Source organism: Macaca nemestrina, chromosome 17 (assembly GCF_043159975.1).
Source record: "Macaca nemestrina isolate mMacNem1 chromosome 17, mMacNem.hap1, whole genome shotgun sequence".
NCBI lineage: Eukaryota > Metazoa > Chordata > Mammalia > Primates > Cercopithecidae > Macaca > Macaca nemestrina.
In genome coordinates, this window is record NC_092141.1 from 90,911,693 (window position 1) to 90,929,360 (window position 17,668).

Below are 17,668 nucleotides of genomic sequence, written 5' to 3' on the forward strand. Positions count from 1 at the left end.
GCAGCGAAGCCGGGGCCTCCTAGAGAAGCGGACAGGTGGGGCGCAAGGTCCTCGTTCCCTCGGAGACCTGCGAGATGGACCGCGCGCCCCAGCAAGGCGCCGCGGGGTAGTCGCCCAGTTCTGGGGCGCTCCTGCTGGCGCTGGGGTCAGAGAAGAAGCTACAACTTAAGGAGATCACGGGGCCAGAGGTGAGGTTCTGGATCTCCACCCGCCCCAGCCTGGCTGCTGGCCCCATGACGAGGACCCCAGCCGCCACTAGGGGAGGAGGCCAGGGGTCCAGTGGCTGCCCGCTAGGCCTCTGCTTGGGGCCCTTCATGCCACGAAGGGCACCTGGAGATGCTTCACCTTGGAGAGCACCCCTGTCCACTCCTGAGGTTGCGGGTGGTGGTGTCAGAACAAGGTTCCTGTAGGAAATCAATACTGGACTTGGGTGGACAGGAGTGGCTCAGGAGGCTTCCTGCTGTGGGCAGGGGGTGGGATGGACAAAAGAAAGGACATATACAGGGCCAGTGGGGTCAGGCAGACTTTCTCCTTGACCCTCTGGTCTGCAGCCTGCTGGGCACCATGACACCCATTTTAAAGATAGGAAACAGGTCTTACATTTCAGGACAAGGATCTAGACCCAAGCAGAGCTTCCAGAATCCCTCCTAATTCAGGACAGTGGGGAGCCTACAGCACCACGTGGGGCAGGAGAGCAGAAGCGCAGGGTTGTGACTGCAGCCAGGATGTCCCCTGAGCCGAGGGCTGGGGCCCTGTGGATGTCCTCCTTGCCAGCCCCAGGCTGAGTGAGGAGCTTAGGCAGAAAGTCTCAGCACCACTGGTACCTGCAGACAATTGCGTTGCCTGGGCTCTTGTGAAACAGACAGAGTAAACCCTGAGAGCTGTTGCCCCATGCATTTGATGGGTGTAAGGCACCCCAGTGTAAACCACAAGGCCTAAGATCAGGCTGGGGTGCCGTGGAGGTCAGCCTGGCCTAGGGACATTTTCAAAGAGGGAGGCAGGCTATTACAAACTCAAGTCCATTCCACAGCCTCCCCCTTCATCACAGGGCGGGTTGCAGCATTTCCCTGACAAGGGGAACTGAGGTTCAGGGACACTAACAGAAGAGCTGAGACTCGCCCTTAGCTCTCTACTCACTCAAAAATCCCCCCTGCGGTCCCCCTGTCATCGGGTCAGTTTAAAGGCCGCGTGTGGGGCTGGCCAGGGGCAGTAGCTTCAGACGTAGGTCCCATCCTGAGGTGTTCTCCCACCCACACCCTGGCGGGGAAGGCTGACCCAGGGCAGATTTCAGCATCCAGCAGGAACCTGTCTGGAGGAGGCCTCTCCCACCGGGTTCCTGCTATTCCAAGTCCAGAGTGTGATGGCGTCTTTCAGTTGGCTGCACAGGGTTGATCTCCAAACCGCCCTGGCTCTGAGCCATCTCCTGGTGCAGTGTGGAGATGCCAGGCAAGGCCTGTGACCTTTCCCTATGCCTCAGCTTCCTCTTATTTATTTATTTATTTATCTTTTTTTTGAGATGGAGTCTTGCTCTGTTGCCCAGGCTGGAGTGCAGTGACGTGATCTCGGCTCACTGCAACCTCTGCCTTTCAGGTTCAAGAAATTCTCCTGCCTCAGTTTCCCGAGTAGCTGGGACTACAAGCGTGTGCAATCATCCCTGGCTAATTTTTTTGTATTTTTAGTAGAGACGGGATTTCACTGTATTAGTCAGGATGGTCTCCTGACCTCGAGATCCACCCACCTTGGCCTCCCGAAGTGCTGCGATTACAGGTGTGAGCCACTATGCCCAGCCGCTTTCTCTCCTTTAAAACGGGGGGATGGCCGTGCCTCCGTCAGAGGACTGTTGTGGGATTATAAGAGCCCATTTGTGAAAGTGCATGGCAGGGGTGGCAGTTATGATAGCCGATGAAAATTCCAGGACGGGAGAAGAATATGCGTGTTATAGTCTCTCTGTTATAGATGCAGACATCTCCTGCAATGCAGATGAACCTGCATGTTGAACCACAGTGAGTTCATGTTTTGGTTTATTCAACACTGGTAGCATATGCAAGAAGGGGCTCAAACCCAAGACTTCCCCAGAACCTCTGCCCTTCTGTCCACCTCTCCCATCCCCCTCTCCTCTGAAGCCCCTGCCATGAGCGGATGACTGACAAGGCTGCAACCACATGGCTGGGGACAGGACTCCTGAGGCTCTGCAGCTGCTCACACCCATGTCCTCCTCTTGACTCACACCAACTGGCTCTGTCCTCACACTCCCCCAGCCCCGGGGGCAGCTTTATCCTCTGCACCTGGAACTCCCCACCCGGAATTTTGAGCACCCAGAGTCTGGCAGCAGCTCCCATGGCAGGTCCTGTGGGCCGGCAGGTTCTGGGCCTCTGCTTCTAGTCCACATGCATCAAGGCGGGGCCACCCTGGCCCTGACAGGTATAAGGAAGGGGGACCCAGGTCCACCAGTAATGGGTCAGATGCTACCTCATGCCCACTAAGATGACCACGATCAAAAACAGAAAATAACAAGTGTGGATGCAGCTGTGGCAACACTGGAGACCTAGAGCATGGCTGTGGGGATAGACAGTGCGGTGGCCACGTCCCTAACCGTGGAAAACAGTTTGGTGGCTCCTCAGTATGTTACATAGAACACGTGACCCAGCAGGCCCACTCCCAGGGATACACCCAGAGAATTGAAGACAAGTGTTCAAACAAAAACTGGCTCACGGATGTTCACAGCAGGACTAGTCACAATAGCCAAAAGGCAGAAAACAGCCCCAAAGTCCATCGGCAGATGAGTGGGTAAAGACAATGGGCCGGGCGCGGTGGCTCAAGCCTGTAATCCCAGCACTTTGGGAGGCCGAGACGGGCGGATCACGAGGTCAGGAGATCAAGACCATCCTGGCTAACACGGTGAAACCCCGTCTCTACTAAAAAATACAAAAAAAACTAGCCGGGCGAGGTGGCAGGCGCCTGTAGTCCCAGCTACTCGGGAGGCTGAGGCAGGAGAATGGTGTAAACTCGGGCGGCGGAGCTTGCAGTGAGCTGAGATCCGGCCACTGCACTCCAGCTTGGGCGACAGAGCGAGACTCCGTCTCAAAAAAAAAAAAAAAAAAAAAGACAATGGAACACGGCCATACAATGGAATGTATTCTAGCCGTGAAACAAACGAGGTTCTGACATACGCTGCACTGTGGACGAATCTTGAGGATATCAACCAAGTGACATGAGCGGGACACGGAAGGGCACATGCAGTATGATTCAGTTCGAGTGTCCAGAGAGGCAACTTCATAGAGACAGAAAGTCCGCTGGTAGTTTCCCGGAGGTGGGGAGAAACAGAAACAGGGAGTGATTACTATTGGGTACAGAGTTTCTCTCTCTCTTTCTTTTTTGTTTTGGTTGAGACAGAGTTTTGCTCTGTTACCCAGGCTGGAGTGCAGTGATGCGATCTCGGCTCACTGCAACTTCCGACTCTGAGGTTCCAACAATTCTCCTGCATAGCTGGGATTACAGGCGTGCACCACCACGCCCGGCTAATTGTTTGTATTTTTAGTAGAGATGGGGTTTCACCATGTTGGTCAGCTAGTGTTGAACTCCTGATCTCAGGTGATCCACCCACCTTGGCCTTCCAAAGTGCTGGGATTACAGGCATGAGCCACTGTGCCCAGCCAATACAGGGTTTCTTTTTGGGGTGATTAAAATGTTCTAAAATGGATTGTGGTGGTTGCACAATTTTCTGAATGTACTCTGTCATGTGATTAGATTTTCTTTTTTTTTTTTTTTTTTTTGAGATGGAGTTTTACTCTTGTTGCCCAGGCTGGAATGCAATGGCTCGATCTTGGCTCGCTGCAACCTCCCCCTCCCAGGTTGAAGCGATTCTCCTGCCTCAGACTCCTGAGTAACTGGGATTACAGACATGCGCCACCACGCTCAGCTAAATTTTTTTTTTTTTTTTTTTAGTAGAGACGGGGTTTCACCATGTTAGTCAGGCTGGTCTCGAACTCCTGACCTCAGGTGATCCACCTGCCTTGTTCTCCCAAAGTGCTGGGATTACAGGCATGAGCCACCGCACCCAGCCTGATATTTTAAAGTAATTAATTTTGACTGGGTACAGTGGCTCATACCTATAATCCCAGCACTTTGGGAGGCCCTGGCAGAAGGATTGCTTGAACTCAGGGGTTTGAGACCAGCCTGGGCAGCATAGCAAGACCCTGCTTCTATCTAAAAGTATCAGTGTAAGACCAACGACCATCAGGCTGGGTACAGGGCACCAGGCGGTGGGGGTGAGGCCTGAGGCCTGGTGAGGGGAGTGGCCAGCTTCGGGTGGGGTGGGCTGGCTCCACTCTAGAAATCCTCCTGGTAGGTAGGGTGTTCCAGAACCCTCCTTTTGCATATTAGACAGATACCTACTTCGTCTGCACCAGAGCGGATGGGGTAGGACAGCCAAGTACTGGCCGCTGCAAGGCCTGCAGCTGGGTCTCGGGTTCCTCATCTGCAAAACGGGGATGAGAACAGCACCTGCCCCACAGGGTCCTCCTGAGCATCAAAGGTGCAGGATGTTTGGGGGCTCCGCTCAGCGTCTCTGGCAATCACCATGTGATAAATGGCAGTTATGCTGCCCAGGCACCGTGGGGATGCTGGCGATCCCCCAGGGACCAAGGTTGACTGCGAGGGCAGACACGGGGGCCTGGGGAGAAGCATGGTTCTGTGTGGTGTTTCTCTCAGGGTGTGCCCTTCTCTGCTTCCCTGGCCCTGCCCCATCCCCACTGTCCTGTTCAGGGAGGACCATGCCGGGTTCCCCAGGCTCCCATTCAGGTGGCGCTGGGGCTTCTGACTGAGCCTAGACTCTGTGTGCCCCACGGCAGGAAAGCTGGGGAAATGAAGGCCCAAAGGGGGCTCTGTCCTTCAGGGGAGGCACCCCGAGACAGGATGGGGTGAGGGTTCAGTTCACTGCCTCCCCCTGGGGAGGGAGCTGGGGATGCCCAGGTGGTTCTGAGTCAACCCACCGGGGTCACGGCTGTGCTGGGGGGCCGGAGCCCACTCCGGGGGAAAAAGGGGTCAGCAAGGGCCCAGGCTGGCGGGCGGGTGCAGGCGGAGAGGGAGGAGGGTGTGATGGAGGGTGGTTGGCGGTACAGGGGTCCCCTGGAGACCTCGTGTGGGGCCCTGGAGCTTGGTGATACGAGCCTCCAGCACACAGCATGTCAGGCAGCCGCGGACCCGGCTTCCCTGTCCAGACTGGAGGCGGCTCCCTGCCGCACATCCCGGGCCCCTCCCCCAAGGGCCTTGAGCGCCAGGGCCGCTCTGGGCTCCAGCTGCTGCCGGCCGTCTGGGGCCCAGCTGTTGTGTGCTGGCCTCAGCCGCCCCGCCCCGCCTGGCCACCTGGGCTGCCCTGCGCCCCAGCTGCTGGCCTCTGAGGCCCAAGTGAGCAGGGAAGTGAGGCGGGCCACCCGCTTCCCCATGTGGCTGTCTCTTGGGGGAGGCCGCCCACTTTCCCCTTGGCTGGCTCTTGGGGGAGGCCCTGCTCTGCAGTCGGCTCAGAGTGGGGGAGGTGCCCTGAGGCCAAGCGCTGCCGTCACAGAGCTTGGCCCCCTTTTGGTTTTCCCCAACCTCCTTTTCTAGTCACCCCATCCATCAGAAGGACCCTTCTTGGCCTCATATCCTGGGACCTTAATGAGCCAAGTCCCTCGTCAGGAGCTGCTGTGGCTCTCGCCCAGGTCCTCGGAGGGGCGAGGGGGGCCACCGGGCGGGGCGGCTGCTACTGGGCTTGGTGTTGCGGCTGCCCTCTCCCCGTCCCCAGTGCCTGGACTGAGTGGCCTCTGAGTTCCCTGGTGGAAAGGATCCGCCTTGCCTTAGGATGTCCTTCACCCAGGTGAGAGCTCCTGGAACCCAGTGGGGAGGCGAGGCTGTCATTTTTGGACCCAGGTATTTGGCGGGATCTGCCCCTGTTGGCACCCCTGCAGCTGAACCCCGCCCCATCCCGCCTCCTCCCTAAGGCTTCACCTGGCTGGTGCCAACATGTAGCCTACTGGGAGTGGCAGGCCCACCAGGGAAAGGCCACCTTCCAGAGCTGGGGGAGGAGGGGCATGGGGATGGGGGAGTCCCAGCTCATCAGTGGAGATGCAGCCTCTTGGGACATCACGCAGAGAGTGTGTGGCTCCTTCCTGGACAGGTGAGGGAGGCTGGAGGTCAGGCTCCTGGATGCCAAGGGGAGGGGCAGAGAGGCTGGTCCTTTGCCCTCCCAGCTGCCAGGCTCCACCGCCCTCACGAGCTGCAGGCCGGGCCCCCACCCGTCCAGCCTGCTGGTCCCCACGCTCCTGCTCCTGCTCCTGCCGCAACAGCGGCAGCAGGCCAGGGAGGCCATGTGACCTTCGCTCGCCCTCCCTCCCTCCCTGTGATCCCCACGTGGCCTCTGGGGAGGCAGAAACAAACCCTCAGATCTTGCCACTGGGAACCTTTCAGCGCCAGCGACATCAAAGAGGGGCGGCGGCGGCGGGGGCGGCCAGCGGATGCTTCTCTTAAAGGGCCACGCCATTTTTAATTCAAAGCAGATTCTGGGAGCAGCTGTCTAGCTGCTGTCTGGGAGGGAAGGTGGCAGCCGAGCCCTCTCCAGACCTGGCTACAGTTGCTCCTCAGAACTAGTTAAACTGGGCTGGGTGCGGTGGCTCACGCCTGTAATCCCAGCACTTTGGGAGGCCGAGGCAGGCAGATCACCTGAGGTCAGAAGTTCGAGACCAGCCTGGCCAACATGGCGAAACCCTGTCTCTGCTAAAAACACAAAAATCATTACAGAAGAAAAACCCATGGGATGAAAAAAAAAAAAAAAATCAGCCAGGCATGGTGGTGGTGCGTGCCTGTGTAATCCCAGCTACTTGGGATGCTGAGGCACGATAATCCTTTTTGGGTTTTTTTTTTTGAGACGGAGTCTCGCTCTGTCACCCAGGCTGGAGTGCAGTGGCGGGATCTCGGCTCACTGCAAGCTCTGCCTTCCGGGTTCATGCCATTCTCCTGCCTCAGCCTCCCGAGTAGCTGGGACTATAGGCGCCCGCCACCACGCCCGGCTAATTTTTTCGTATTTTTAGTAGAGACAGGGTTTCACCGTGTTAGCCAGGATGGTCTTGATCTCCTGACCTTGCGATCCGCCCCCCTTGGCCTTCCACAGTGCTGGGATTACAGGCGTGAGCCACCACGCCCGGCCGAGAACTCCTTGAACCCAGGAGATGGAGGTTAGAATGAGCTGAGATCACGCCACTGCACTCCAGCCTGGGTGACAGAGTGAGACTCTGTGTCAAACAAACAAACACAAAACTAGTTAAACCGGAGAGGGGTCGGACCAAGAAGAAGAACCAGCACTATGCTGTCCTCAGAACTGAGGTTGAGCAAGGTCCCAAGTGGCCAGACGGCAGCAACATAGAAACTAGATTCGTTTAATAAAATAAATAGCGTGAGCCCTCTCGCACATTTATGTATGAGTGGCGATTCTTTTGTTGTTATTATTTTTAGAGACAAGGTCCTACCCTGTGTTGCCAGGCTGGAGTGCAGTGGTGCGATCACTGCCTGAGCCCTGAACTCCCGGGCTCAAGTGATCCTCCTGCCTCAGCCTCCTGGGTACCTTGGACTACAGGTGTGTAACCACCACACTTTTTAATTTTTTTTGTGGCGATGGGGTCTCACTATGTTGTCCAGGCTGGGCTTGAACTCAGGCTCATATGATCCTCCCCCTTAGCCGCCCCAGATGCTGGGATTACAGTGGTGCGCCACCCTGCCTGGCCCTGAGGTGGGATTGTGAACCTGCCCAGGTATCCATCCTGCCTGGAGGCCACTGACTGAGGCCAGAAGTTAGCCAGCTCCATGAGCCACAGGAAGGTTCCATGACCACTTCCCATTTACTCGCCTGAGCCCCGTCCCAGGTGTGGGAAGATGGGGCTGGGATAGCAGGTGTGCCTTTGTAGGGCTTGTCTTCTGGAAGAGGCAGATGATAAAAAGTAGCTGTTCAAGGAGCTCCCTGACAGGGTGACGGGAAGGGAAGACGGGAAAGCCAGGCAGAAAACAGCCCCTGTGCTGGGCATTCAGTGGGCCTGGCAGGGGCCGGGTCAGCCCTGGGATTGACTTTGTGCAGCCTGCGGGGAGGAACCCAAACTCATCTTCTGGCCCAGCTCAGGCTTCCTGCAGCCCACCAGGGACTCACTGCCTGCAATGACCTCTTGGCCTTCCTGTGCCAAGTCAGGGTCCACTCACCTGTCTGGCGGGTGCTACAGGTGAGGATCCGAGGCCTGGGCAGGCAAGCTCTATGTTGGAGGCCAGCACAGACCAGGTCAAAGTTCAGTTCAGTGCAGGTAGGGGGCTGGACCTCATGCCTGGACCATTCCACACCTGGACACTGTGACTTCCCTTGCAACATCCAGCAGTGAGCACTTTATGCTGTTGACTTAGTGCATGGTGGAGAAGAGTGGAGTCACAGGTGGCTGCAGGTGGGATCATGCATAAATCTTTGAAAACGTGGGCTGCAGTGACAACAGCAAAAGAGACTGTGGTATCCTGTGGTCACCTGTTGTATAAGGAGGAAGAGAGGTTAAGAATCTACATCTGGCTGGGTGTGGTGGCTCACGCCTGTAATCCCAGCACTTTGGGAGGCTGAGGTCGGTGGTTCATTTGAGGTCAGGAGTTCGAGACCAGCCTGGTCAACATGGTAAAACTCCATCTCTACTAAAAATACAAAAATTAGCCGGGTGTGGTGGCGGGTGACTATAATTCCAGCTACTCTGGAGGCTGAGGCAGGAGAATTGCTTGAACCCATGAGGTGGAGGCTGCGGTGAGCCGAGATCACGCCACTATTCTTGCACTCCAGCCTGGGCAACACAGCAAGACTCTGTCTCAGAAAAAAAAAAAAAAAAAGAATCTACGTATGTGCCCACCTGGCACCTGACACAGGAATTTGCTCATCTTTGCAAAAAGAAGAACAAGCAGGCTACCCTAGAAGTTAATGAAAATGGTTTTCTTGGATGGGCGCAGTGGTTCACACCTGTAATCCCAGCACTTTGGGAAGCTGAGGCAGGCAGATCATGAGGTCAGGAGTTCGAGACCAGCCTGACCAAGGTGGTGAAACCCCATCTACTAAAAACACAAAAATTGGCCCAGTGTTGTGGTGCACACCTGTAATCCCAGTTACTGAGGAGGCTGACACAGGAGAATTGCTTGAACCCAGGAGGCAGAGGTTGCAGTGAGCCGACAGCACCACTACACTCCAGCCTGGGCAACAGAGCGAGACTCCATCTCAAAAAAAAAAAAAAAAAAATTAGCCAGGTGTGGTGGTGTGTGCCTGTAGTCCCAGCTACTCAGGAGGCTGAGGCCGGAGTTTGAGGCTGCAGTGAGCTGTGGTCTCACCACTGCACTCCAGGAGGCTGGGCAACAGAGCGAGACTCCATTTCTAAAAAGAGAAAACAAAAGAAAATGGTTTTCTGGCCGGGCGCGGTGGCTCAAGCCTGTAATCCCAGCACTTTGGGAGGCCGAGACGGGCGGATCACAAGGTCAGGAAATCGAGACCATGCTGGCTAACCCGGTGAAACCCCATCTCTACTAAAAAATACAAAAAAACTAGCCGGGCGAGGTGGCGGGCGCCTGTAGTCCCAGCTACTCGGGAGGCTGAGGCAGGAGAATGGCGTGAACCCGGGAGGCGGAGCTTGCAGTGAGCTGAGATCCAGCCACTGCACTCCAGCCTGGGCGACAGAGCGAGACTCCGTCTCAAAAAAAATTAAAAAATGAAAAAAAATAAAAAATAAAAAAATAAAAATAAATAAAAAAAGAAAATGGTTTTCCATTGGGATGAGTGGGAGAAGAAATAGGTCAGGCCATGTCTTTATACTTTGGAATCAAATATATACACATATATATGTATATATACACACACACAGATATATACACGCATATATATTCATATACACATATGTATGTATACACACATATAAGTATATATACATGCACATATATGTGTGTGTGTGTGTGTGTGTATTTATATATATATATTTTTTGAGACTGCGTCTCACTCTGTTACCCAGACTGGAGTGCAGTGGCGTGATCTCAGCTCACCACAAACTCCACCTCCCGGGTTCAAGTGATTCTCCTGCCTCAGCCTCCAGAGTAGCTGGGATTACAGGCGTGCGCCACCACGCCCAGCTAAGTTTTATATTTTTAGTAGAGGTGGTGTTTCATCATGTTGGCCAGGCTGGTCTCGAACTCCTGACCTCAGGTGATCCACCCATTTTGGCCTCCCAAAGTGCTGGGATTACAGGCGTGAGTCACCACATCCTGCCTGAATCAAATAAACATTTTGAATAATGAAAATATAGCACTATAAAAAGGATGAAGAAAAAAAAGAAACCCCCAAATTTAGTAAAAACCAAAATAAATAAACCTAACCTAACTACGTATCAAATTGTTAAATGAACCTAACCTGACTGTAATGGTTAATTTTATGTGTCAACTTGACCAGGCTAAGGGATACCCAGAGAGTTGGTAAAACCTCATGGCAGGGTGTTTCTGGAAGAAATTAGCATTTGGATCAGTGGCCCAACTAAGAAGATCCACCCTCACCACTGCGGCCAGGAATCATCCAATCCGTTGAGGGCCCAAATGGAACAAAAAGGTGGAAGAAGGACAAATTCTCTCTTCTTGAGCTGGGACATCCATCCTCCTGCCCTTGGACATTGGAGAAGGGCAACCTGGTTCTCAGGCTTTTGGACTCCAGGACTTACACCAGCCGCCCATCCTACACTTCTTGGGCTTCAGGATGGGAGTTACACCTCTCGCTTCCCTGGTTCTCAGACCTGCAGACTTGGATTGAATTAAATTATATTATAAACCAGTGTATTGGGTTATACACTGGTTTGGGGTATTGAGTTTTACACTGGTTTGAGTATTCAGTTACACACTGGTTTATAATACACTGGTTTTCCTGTCTCAAGCTTGCAGACAACAGATCACAGGACTTCTTTCTCAGCCTCCATAATCATTTGAGCCAATTCCCATAATACATTTCCTCTTTTTTTTTTTTTTTTTTTTGAGATGGAGTCTTGCTCTGTCACCCAGGCTGAAGTACAATGGTGTGATCTTGGCTCACTGCAACCTCCACCTTCCGGGTTCAAGTGATTCTCTTCTCTCAGCCTCCCGAGTAGCTGGGACTATAGGTGTGTGGCAACACGCCCGGCTAATTTTTGTATTTTTAGTAGAAATGGGGATTTCCGGCCGGGCGCGGTGGCTCAAGCCTGTAATCCCAGCACTTTGGGAGGCCGAGGCGGGCGGATCACGAGGTCAGGAGATCGAGACCATCCTGGCTAACACGGTGAAACCCCGTCTCTACTAAAAATACAAAAAGAAATTAGCCGGGCGTGGTGGCGGGCGCCTGTAGTCCCAGCTACTCCGGAGGCTGAGGCAGGAGAATGGCGTGAACCCGGGAGGCGGAGCTTGCAGTGAGCCGAGATCGCGCCACTGCACTCCAGTCTGGGCGACAGAGCGAGACTCCGTCTCAAAAAAAAAAAAAAAAAAAAAAAAAAAAAGAAATGGGGATTTCCCGTGTTGGCCAGGCTGTCCTTTTGTATATATCTATGCATATCCTATTGGTTTTGTTTCTCTGGAGAAGCCTATAATACACTAACCTAACCTAACACAAAAAAACACCAATTAATTCAAATAACTTTTGAACACAATACTCTATTTTTCTCTAATGGGACATACTCTAAAGGACAAAAATAGCTACAAAGAGATCTTGAAATTTCCATAGTAAGTCTGTTGTTAATAGCAAGATTGCCACAGTACTTCTGAAACTATTTGGAGGGCATTTTAGAACAAACCAAATGAATAAATATATTGATTTACTGACAATTAGGGTTCTCACTGTGGACAAAGGAGGTATTAGATTGAACCATATAGGTTTTGTCATTTTTTTATAGATCAAAAATGATTAGCTGGGTGCAGTAGCTCACACCTATAATCCCAGTACTTTTGAGAGGCGGAGGTGGGAGGATCACCTGAGGTCTGGAGTTCAAGACCAGCCTGGCCAACATAGTGAAACCCCATCGCTGCTAAAAATACAAAGATTAGCTGGGCATGGTGGGAGGTGCTTGTAATCCCAGCTATTCAGGAGGCTGAGGAAGGAGAATCGCTTGAACCCAGGAGGTGGGGGGTTGCATTGAGCCGAGGTTGTGACACTGTATTCCAGCCTGGGCAATAGAGTGAGACTCTGTCTCAAAAGAAAAAGAAAAGAAAAAAAGGTCAATTAGGGCAATTTAATAGAATTCAACCCAATACAAATATGGAATGAGGGAAGAAGGGGGAGAAGGCTGAGGTGTGGCTTAGAAATATTCAGATGAGGCCGGGTGCGGTGGCTCAAGCCTGTAATCCCAGCACTTTGGGAGGCCGAGACGGGCGGATCATGAGGTCAGGAGATCGAGACCATTCTGGCTGACACGGTGAAACCCCGTCTCTACTAAAAAATACAAAAAACTAGCCGGGCGAGGTGGCGGGCGCCTGTAGTCCCAGATACTCGGGAGGCTGAGGCAGGAGAATGGCGTGAACCCGGGATGTGGAGCTTGCAGTGAGCCGAGATCTGGCCACTGCACTCCAGCCTGGGCGGCAGAGCTAGACTCCGTCTCAAAAAAAAAAAAAAAAAAAAAAAAAAGAAATATTCAGGTGAACTCATGACACTAACTGTGTCCCCTGAGAGGGCCCAGAAAGCAGTGACACCCCAGTAGCCATGAGCACATTCAGCACCCAGAGCTTGGCCTCTAAATCCCATTTCCTTGTAAAAGGGATTGGAGTTTCTCTGAAAAATGGCTGACTTCAGGGCTTGGGCAGGGAGGAGGTGCCCAAAGAATAATGGAAATGTCAAAAGGATGCAGGAAAGATGTCCACACTTGGACAATTAACTGTGGATTAACTCAGAATATGATATCAATGTTAGATTTCCCAATTTTGTATGAAATTATGGTGGCTATATAAGAGGCTGGCCTTCTTCTTTTTTTTTTTTTTTTTTGAGACGGAGTCTTGCTCTGTAGCCCGGGCTGGAGTGCAGTGACCGGATCTCAGCTCACTGCAAGCTCCGCCTCCCGGGTTTGCGCCATTCTCCTGCCTCAGCCTCCGGAGCGGCTGGGACTACAGGCGCCCGCCACCTCGCCCGGCTAGTTTTTTTTTGTATTTTTTTTTTAGTAGAGACGGGGTTTCACTGTGTTAGCCAGGATGGTCTCGATCTCCTGACCTCGTGATCCGCCCGTCTCGGCCTCCCAAAGTGCTGGGATTACAGGCTTGAGCCACCGCGCCCGGCCTTTTTTTTTTTTTTTGGACAGAGTCTTGCTCTGTTGCCCAGGCTGGAGTGCAGTGGTATGATCTTGGCTCACTATAACCTCCACCTCCTGGGATCAAGCAATTCGCCCACCTCAGCCTCCCAAGTAGCCAGAATTACAGGCTCCCGCCGTCATGCCCGGCTACTTTTTATATTTTTTTGTAGAGATAGGGTTTCACGCTGGCCAGGCTGGTTTTGAACTCCTGACCTCAGGTGATCCACCCGCCTTGGTCTCCCAAAGTACTGGGATTACAGGCATGAGCCCCGGTGCCTGGCTGAGACTGGCCTTATTCTTAGGAAATACACAAACTGAAGTATTTAGTGGCAAAGATGCACAATGTCTTTACTGCAGCCTCGACCTCCTGGGCTCAAGTGACCCTCCTGCCTCAGTCTTTCAAATCTCTGGGACTACAGGGACATGCCACCATGCCTAGCTAACTTTTGTACTTCTTGTAGAGCTGGAGTCTCACTATGTTGCCCAGGGTGGTCTCAAACTCCTAGGCTCAAATGATCCTCCTACTTTGGCCTCCCAAAGTGGTGGGATTATAGGTGTAAGCCACTGTGCCTGGCCAGAAAAAGTTTTTTACATATATATGGAGAGAGAGAGAGAGAGAGAGAGAGAATATGATAAAGCAAATGGGGTGACATGTAAACACTGATTTATCTGGCTAAAACATATTCAGGAGGCCGGGCATGGTGGCTCATGCCTGTAATCCCAGCACTTTGGGAGGCCAAGGTAGGTGGATCACCTGAGGTAGGGAGTTCGAGACCAGCCTGGCCAACATGGTGAAACCCCATCTCTATTAAAAATATAAAAATTAGGCTGGGCACGGTGGCTTACGCCTGTAATTCCAGCACTTGGGGAGGCCAAGGTGGGCAGATCACGAGGTCAGGAGATTGAGACTATCCTGGCTAACACGGTGAAACCCCGTCTCTACTAAAAAATACAAAAAAATTAGTCTGGCATGGTGGCGGGCGCCTGTAGTCCCAGCTACTCGGGAGGCTGAGGCAGGAGAATGGTGTGAACCTGGGAAGCGGAGCTTGCAGTGAACCGAGGCCGCACCACTGCACTCCAGCCTGGGCAAGAGAGAGAGACTCCGTCTCAAAACAAAAGAAAACAAAAAAATTAGCTGGGTGTGGTGGTGCGCACCTGTAGTCCCAGCTACTTGGGAGGCTGAGGCAGAATTGCTTGAACCCGGGAGGCAGAGGTTGCAGTGAGCTGAGACTGTGCCACTGCACTCCAGCCTGGTGACAGAAGGAAACTCCATCTCAAAAAAAAAAAAAAAAAAAAAAAAAAAAAAAAAAAGATATACAGGAATTCTTCATACTGCTTTTGCAAACTTTTCTTCTCCTTCTTCCTCCTTCCTCCTTCTTCTTCTTTCTTCTCCTTCTCCTTTTCTGAGACGGTATCGTACTATATTGCTGGGGCTGAGGTGCAGTAGTTATTCACAGGTAAGACAGTGATTCACTACGGCTGGAACTTGGGCTCAAGCAATCCACTTGCCTCGGCTACCTGAGTAGCTAAGACTACAGGTGTGAGCCACCTTGCTCAGCTAAGTTTGAAATAATATTGGGATAAAAAGTCATCCCTCCCATCAAAAAAAGCATAGGACTCAGCTTAAAGGAGGTCTCACTGGCCCAATTTGGACCAATTTGAGCATCAAAATGCATGCTGACTGAAAATGAAAAAAATACATGAGTTCATATTAATATTATATACATATACATATTTTTTTTGAGATGGAGTTTCACTCTCGTCACCCAGGCTGGAGGGCAATGGCGCGATCTCAGCTCACTGTAACCTCCGCCTCCCCCAGGTTCAAGTGATTCTCCTACCTCGGCCTCCCAAGTAGCTGGGATAACAGGCACGCGCCACCATGCCCAGCTAATTTTTGTACTTTTTTTTTTTTTTTAGTAGAGACAGGATTTCACCATGTTGACCAAGATGGTTTCAATCTCTTGGACTTGTGATCTGCCCAACTCAGCCTCCCAAAGTGCTGGGATTGTAGGCGTGAGCCACCGCGCCCGGCCATATTTAATTTTTTTTTTTTGAGACAGAGTCTTGCTCTGTCGCCCAGGCTGGAGTGCAGTGGCGTGATCTTGGCTCACTGCAAGCTCTGCCTCCCAGGTTCACGCCATTCTCCTGCCTCAGCCTCCCAAATATTTGATCATTTTTTAAAGGAGGGGAAAGTTGACCGAAAGTGCCTATAAATGTAGAAGAAACAATAAACTTGGGAAGCCATGATTTTGCAGCTTCACGGTGTAACAATGAATCTACTCATTAACTGATGCTAAAACTGTTGGGCAAATGGTTATTGGAAAAACTTGATATTTGTGGTCTAAAAGAATGACCTCACACATGCCTTAATTACTCCACAAGGAGCAAGAGACCTTGACCATGGAGGAATTTCGCAGACCCGAAGTTGACCACTGGTTAAACTTCATGTCCTCACTCATGGCCACGCTGATGTCCTGCACCTCCTGCTGACTTGTCACCTCCCTTCACCATTGCCCCAAACGTTTAACCAAGGATCCAGACTGTGGGACAGTCTAAGGAAAATAGGAACAGACTTTTCAAAAACACCACTAAAGAATTAAAACCCACCAGGTAATGTGTGGTTCAGTAAGGCTCTGAGGTTGCACAGGGCATGGGACTGGCTGGCTGGATGGGAGGGCTGTGGCTAACCTGGGGCTTTCCCCAGGTTTCTCCAATGTACATAGGTGTCCGTGTTTGCCAGCATACAGGTGTGTGTGTGACATGGATATGTCATCGACAGGAAGGCACAATAGCACTCATGCAGAGGAGGTGGGTGTCCTTAGACTCAGCAACGACTGCCAGGTGCGGTGGCTCCCAGCACTGTGGGAGGATTGACTGATAACTGCACCAGTTCCCCCTTCCATAGGCTTCTGCGCATCTGAGCCCTGGCCAAGAGTCCGCAGAGACAGGCAGGCACATGGAGAGAGGAAAACCAGGCCCGGTTGAGCCGTGGAGGGGGCGGGGTGGGGGGAACACGTGCAAGTGCTGTCCATGACTGGCCCAGGTGCTGGGAGCTACGCACATTCGACGGCTGCGAGTCAGGAGGGCAGCTCCTTCTGAAAGCCTGGAGCTGGTGGCACGTGGCCCTGGTGGCAGTGAGGCCAGGTGCTTTCCCTGCTGCGGCGGCTAGGGATGAAGGTGATTTCCGAGACTTCCACCAAGCCCCTCCTCAGCATGCGTTGGTGCGGGAAGTCCTCGAATGCCTGTGGGTCCGCAGGAGCTCCGGTGAGACTCAAGTACGCTCACCCCACGGTTCTGAAACCCGTCTCCCGCCTTTCCTACTCTCAGGTTTAGGGACCGTCTCAGCAGCCGCAGGGCTGCCAGATATTGCACTCCCATTTTAGGATGAAGGAAATCAGGTCTAGACTGAGGGTCACGAGCCCCCACCACCCAGGGAGGATTCGTACAGGGGCGGGGGGCCTGCCCCAAAGCATAAAGGTCAGGAGGTGGACGCTGACCACAGGGACAGGTGCGCAGGGAAGAGGCTCAGCTGCTGGAGTGGAGGAAGCCGGGAGGGTAGGGGGAGAGCAGGGCACCTAGGTGGGGACTGGTCCGGGAGGAAGCGAGGACGGCTGGGACCCCGCGGCTCAGTGCCGCTCACTGGGGGTGACCGCGCGCCCAGCCCCGGCCCATCCTGGCCCCGGCGAGCCCGTCCGAGCCGCGCTTCTCAGAGGCAGAGGTCGGCCGCGCTCTCCGGGTCGCCTGGTCTGGCGCGGGGTTAGGTGGCCCCAGGGCGGGGCCGGTGCGCCGTGGGCGGGGAAAAGGCGGGGCCTGGCGGGACCCGGAAGCGCGCTGCGGCCCCGCCCCTAGGCCGCGTGGCTGCGCGTCCCGGCTGTTGCCGATAAAGTTGTTTGACGCCGGGCCGGCGGCGGGTCACGTGAGCGGAAAATGGCGGCCCCGGCAGGCGGCGGAGGCTCCGCGGTGTCGGTGCTGGCCCCGAACGGCCGGCGCCACACGGTGAAGGTGACGCCGAGCACCGTGCTGCTTCAGGTGCGGCCGCCGGCCCGTGGCGGACGGGTGGGCGGGTGGGGGGGGGGGGGGTGCCGCGCCGAGGCCCCGCCCACTGCGGTCGGCGTCCGGGTGTTCGGGGGCGGGGCCTCGGCGGCCAATGAGCGGCCTCCTGCGCGGCGGCCCCGCCCCCTGCTCGCGGGCACCTGCACTTCCGCGGGGGTCCCGGGGGTCCCAAGTGGGGGGCGGGTGGCGAGCCCTCCCAGGGGTGAGGTAGGAACGGCGCCGCGTCTCACCTCCCTCGAGTACTCAGCGCCCGGCCGAGCCCAGCTCGCGAGGGCGCCGGGAAGAGGGAAGAGTGGAGCCCT

The 17,668-nt window shown here is 53.8% G+C and overlaps 1 protein-coding gene across 2 annotated transcripts in view; it reads left to right on the forward strand.

Moving 5' to 3' along the window:
- The first annotated feature begins 17,160 nt into the window (after positions 1-17,160).
- The window catches only part of LOC105469323 (ASPSCR1 tether for SLC2A4, UBX domain containing), a 44,261-nt gene continuing 43,753 nt past the window's right edge, over positions 17,161-17,668 (forward strand). Inside the window, exon 1 of one of the 2 annotated variants that reach the window (XM_071081848.1) lies at positions 17,161-17,342. In XM_071081848.1, the coding sequence (XP_070937949.1) occupies positions 17,241-17,342 (102 nt within the window). In that variant the 5' untranslated portion in view covers positions 17,161-17,240. The remainder of the gene's footprint in view (positions 17,343-17,668) is intronic. The other variant, XM_071081850.1, reaches the window with a different exon arrangement.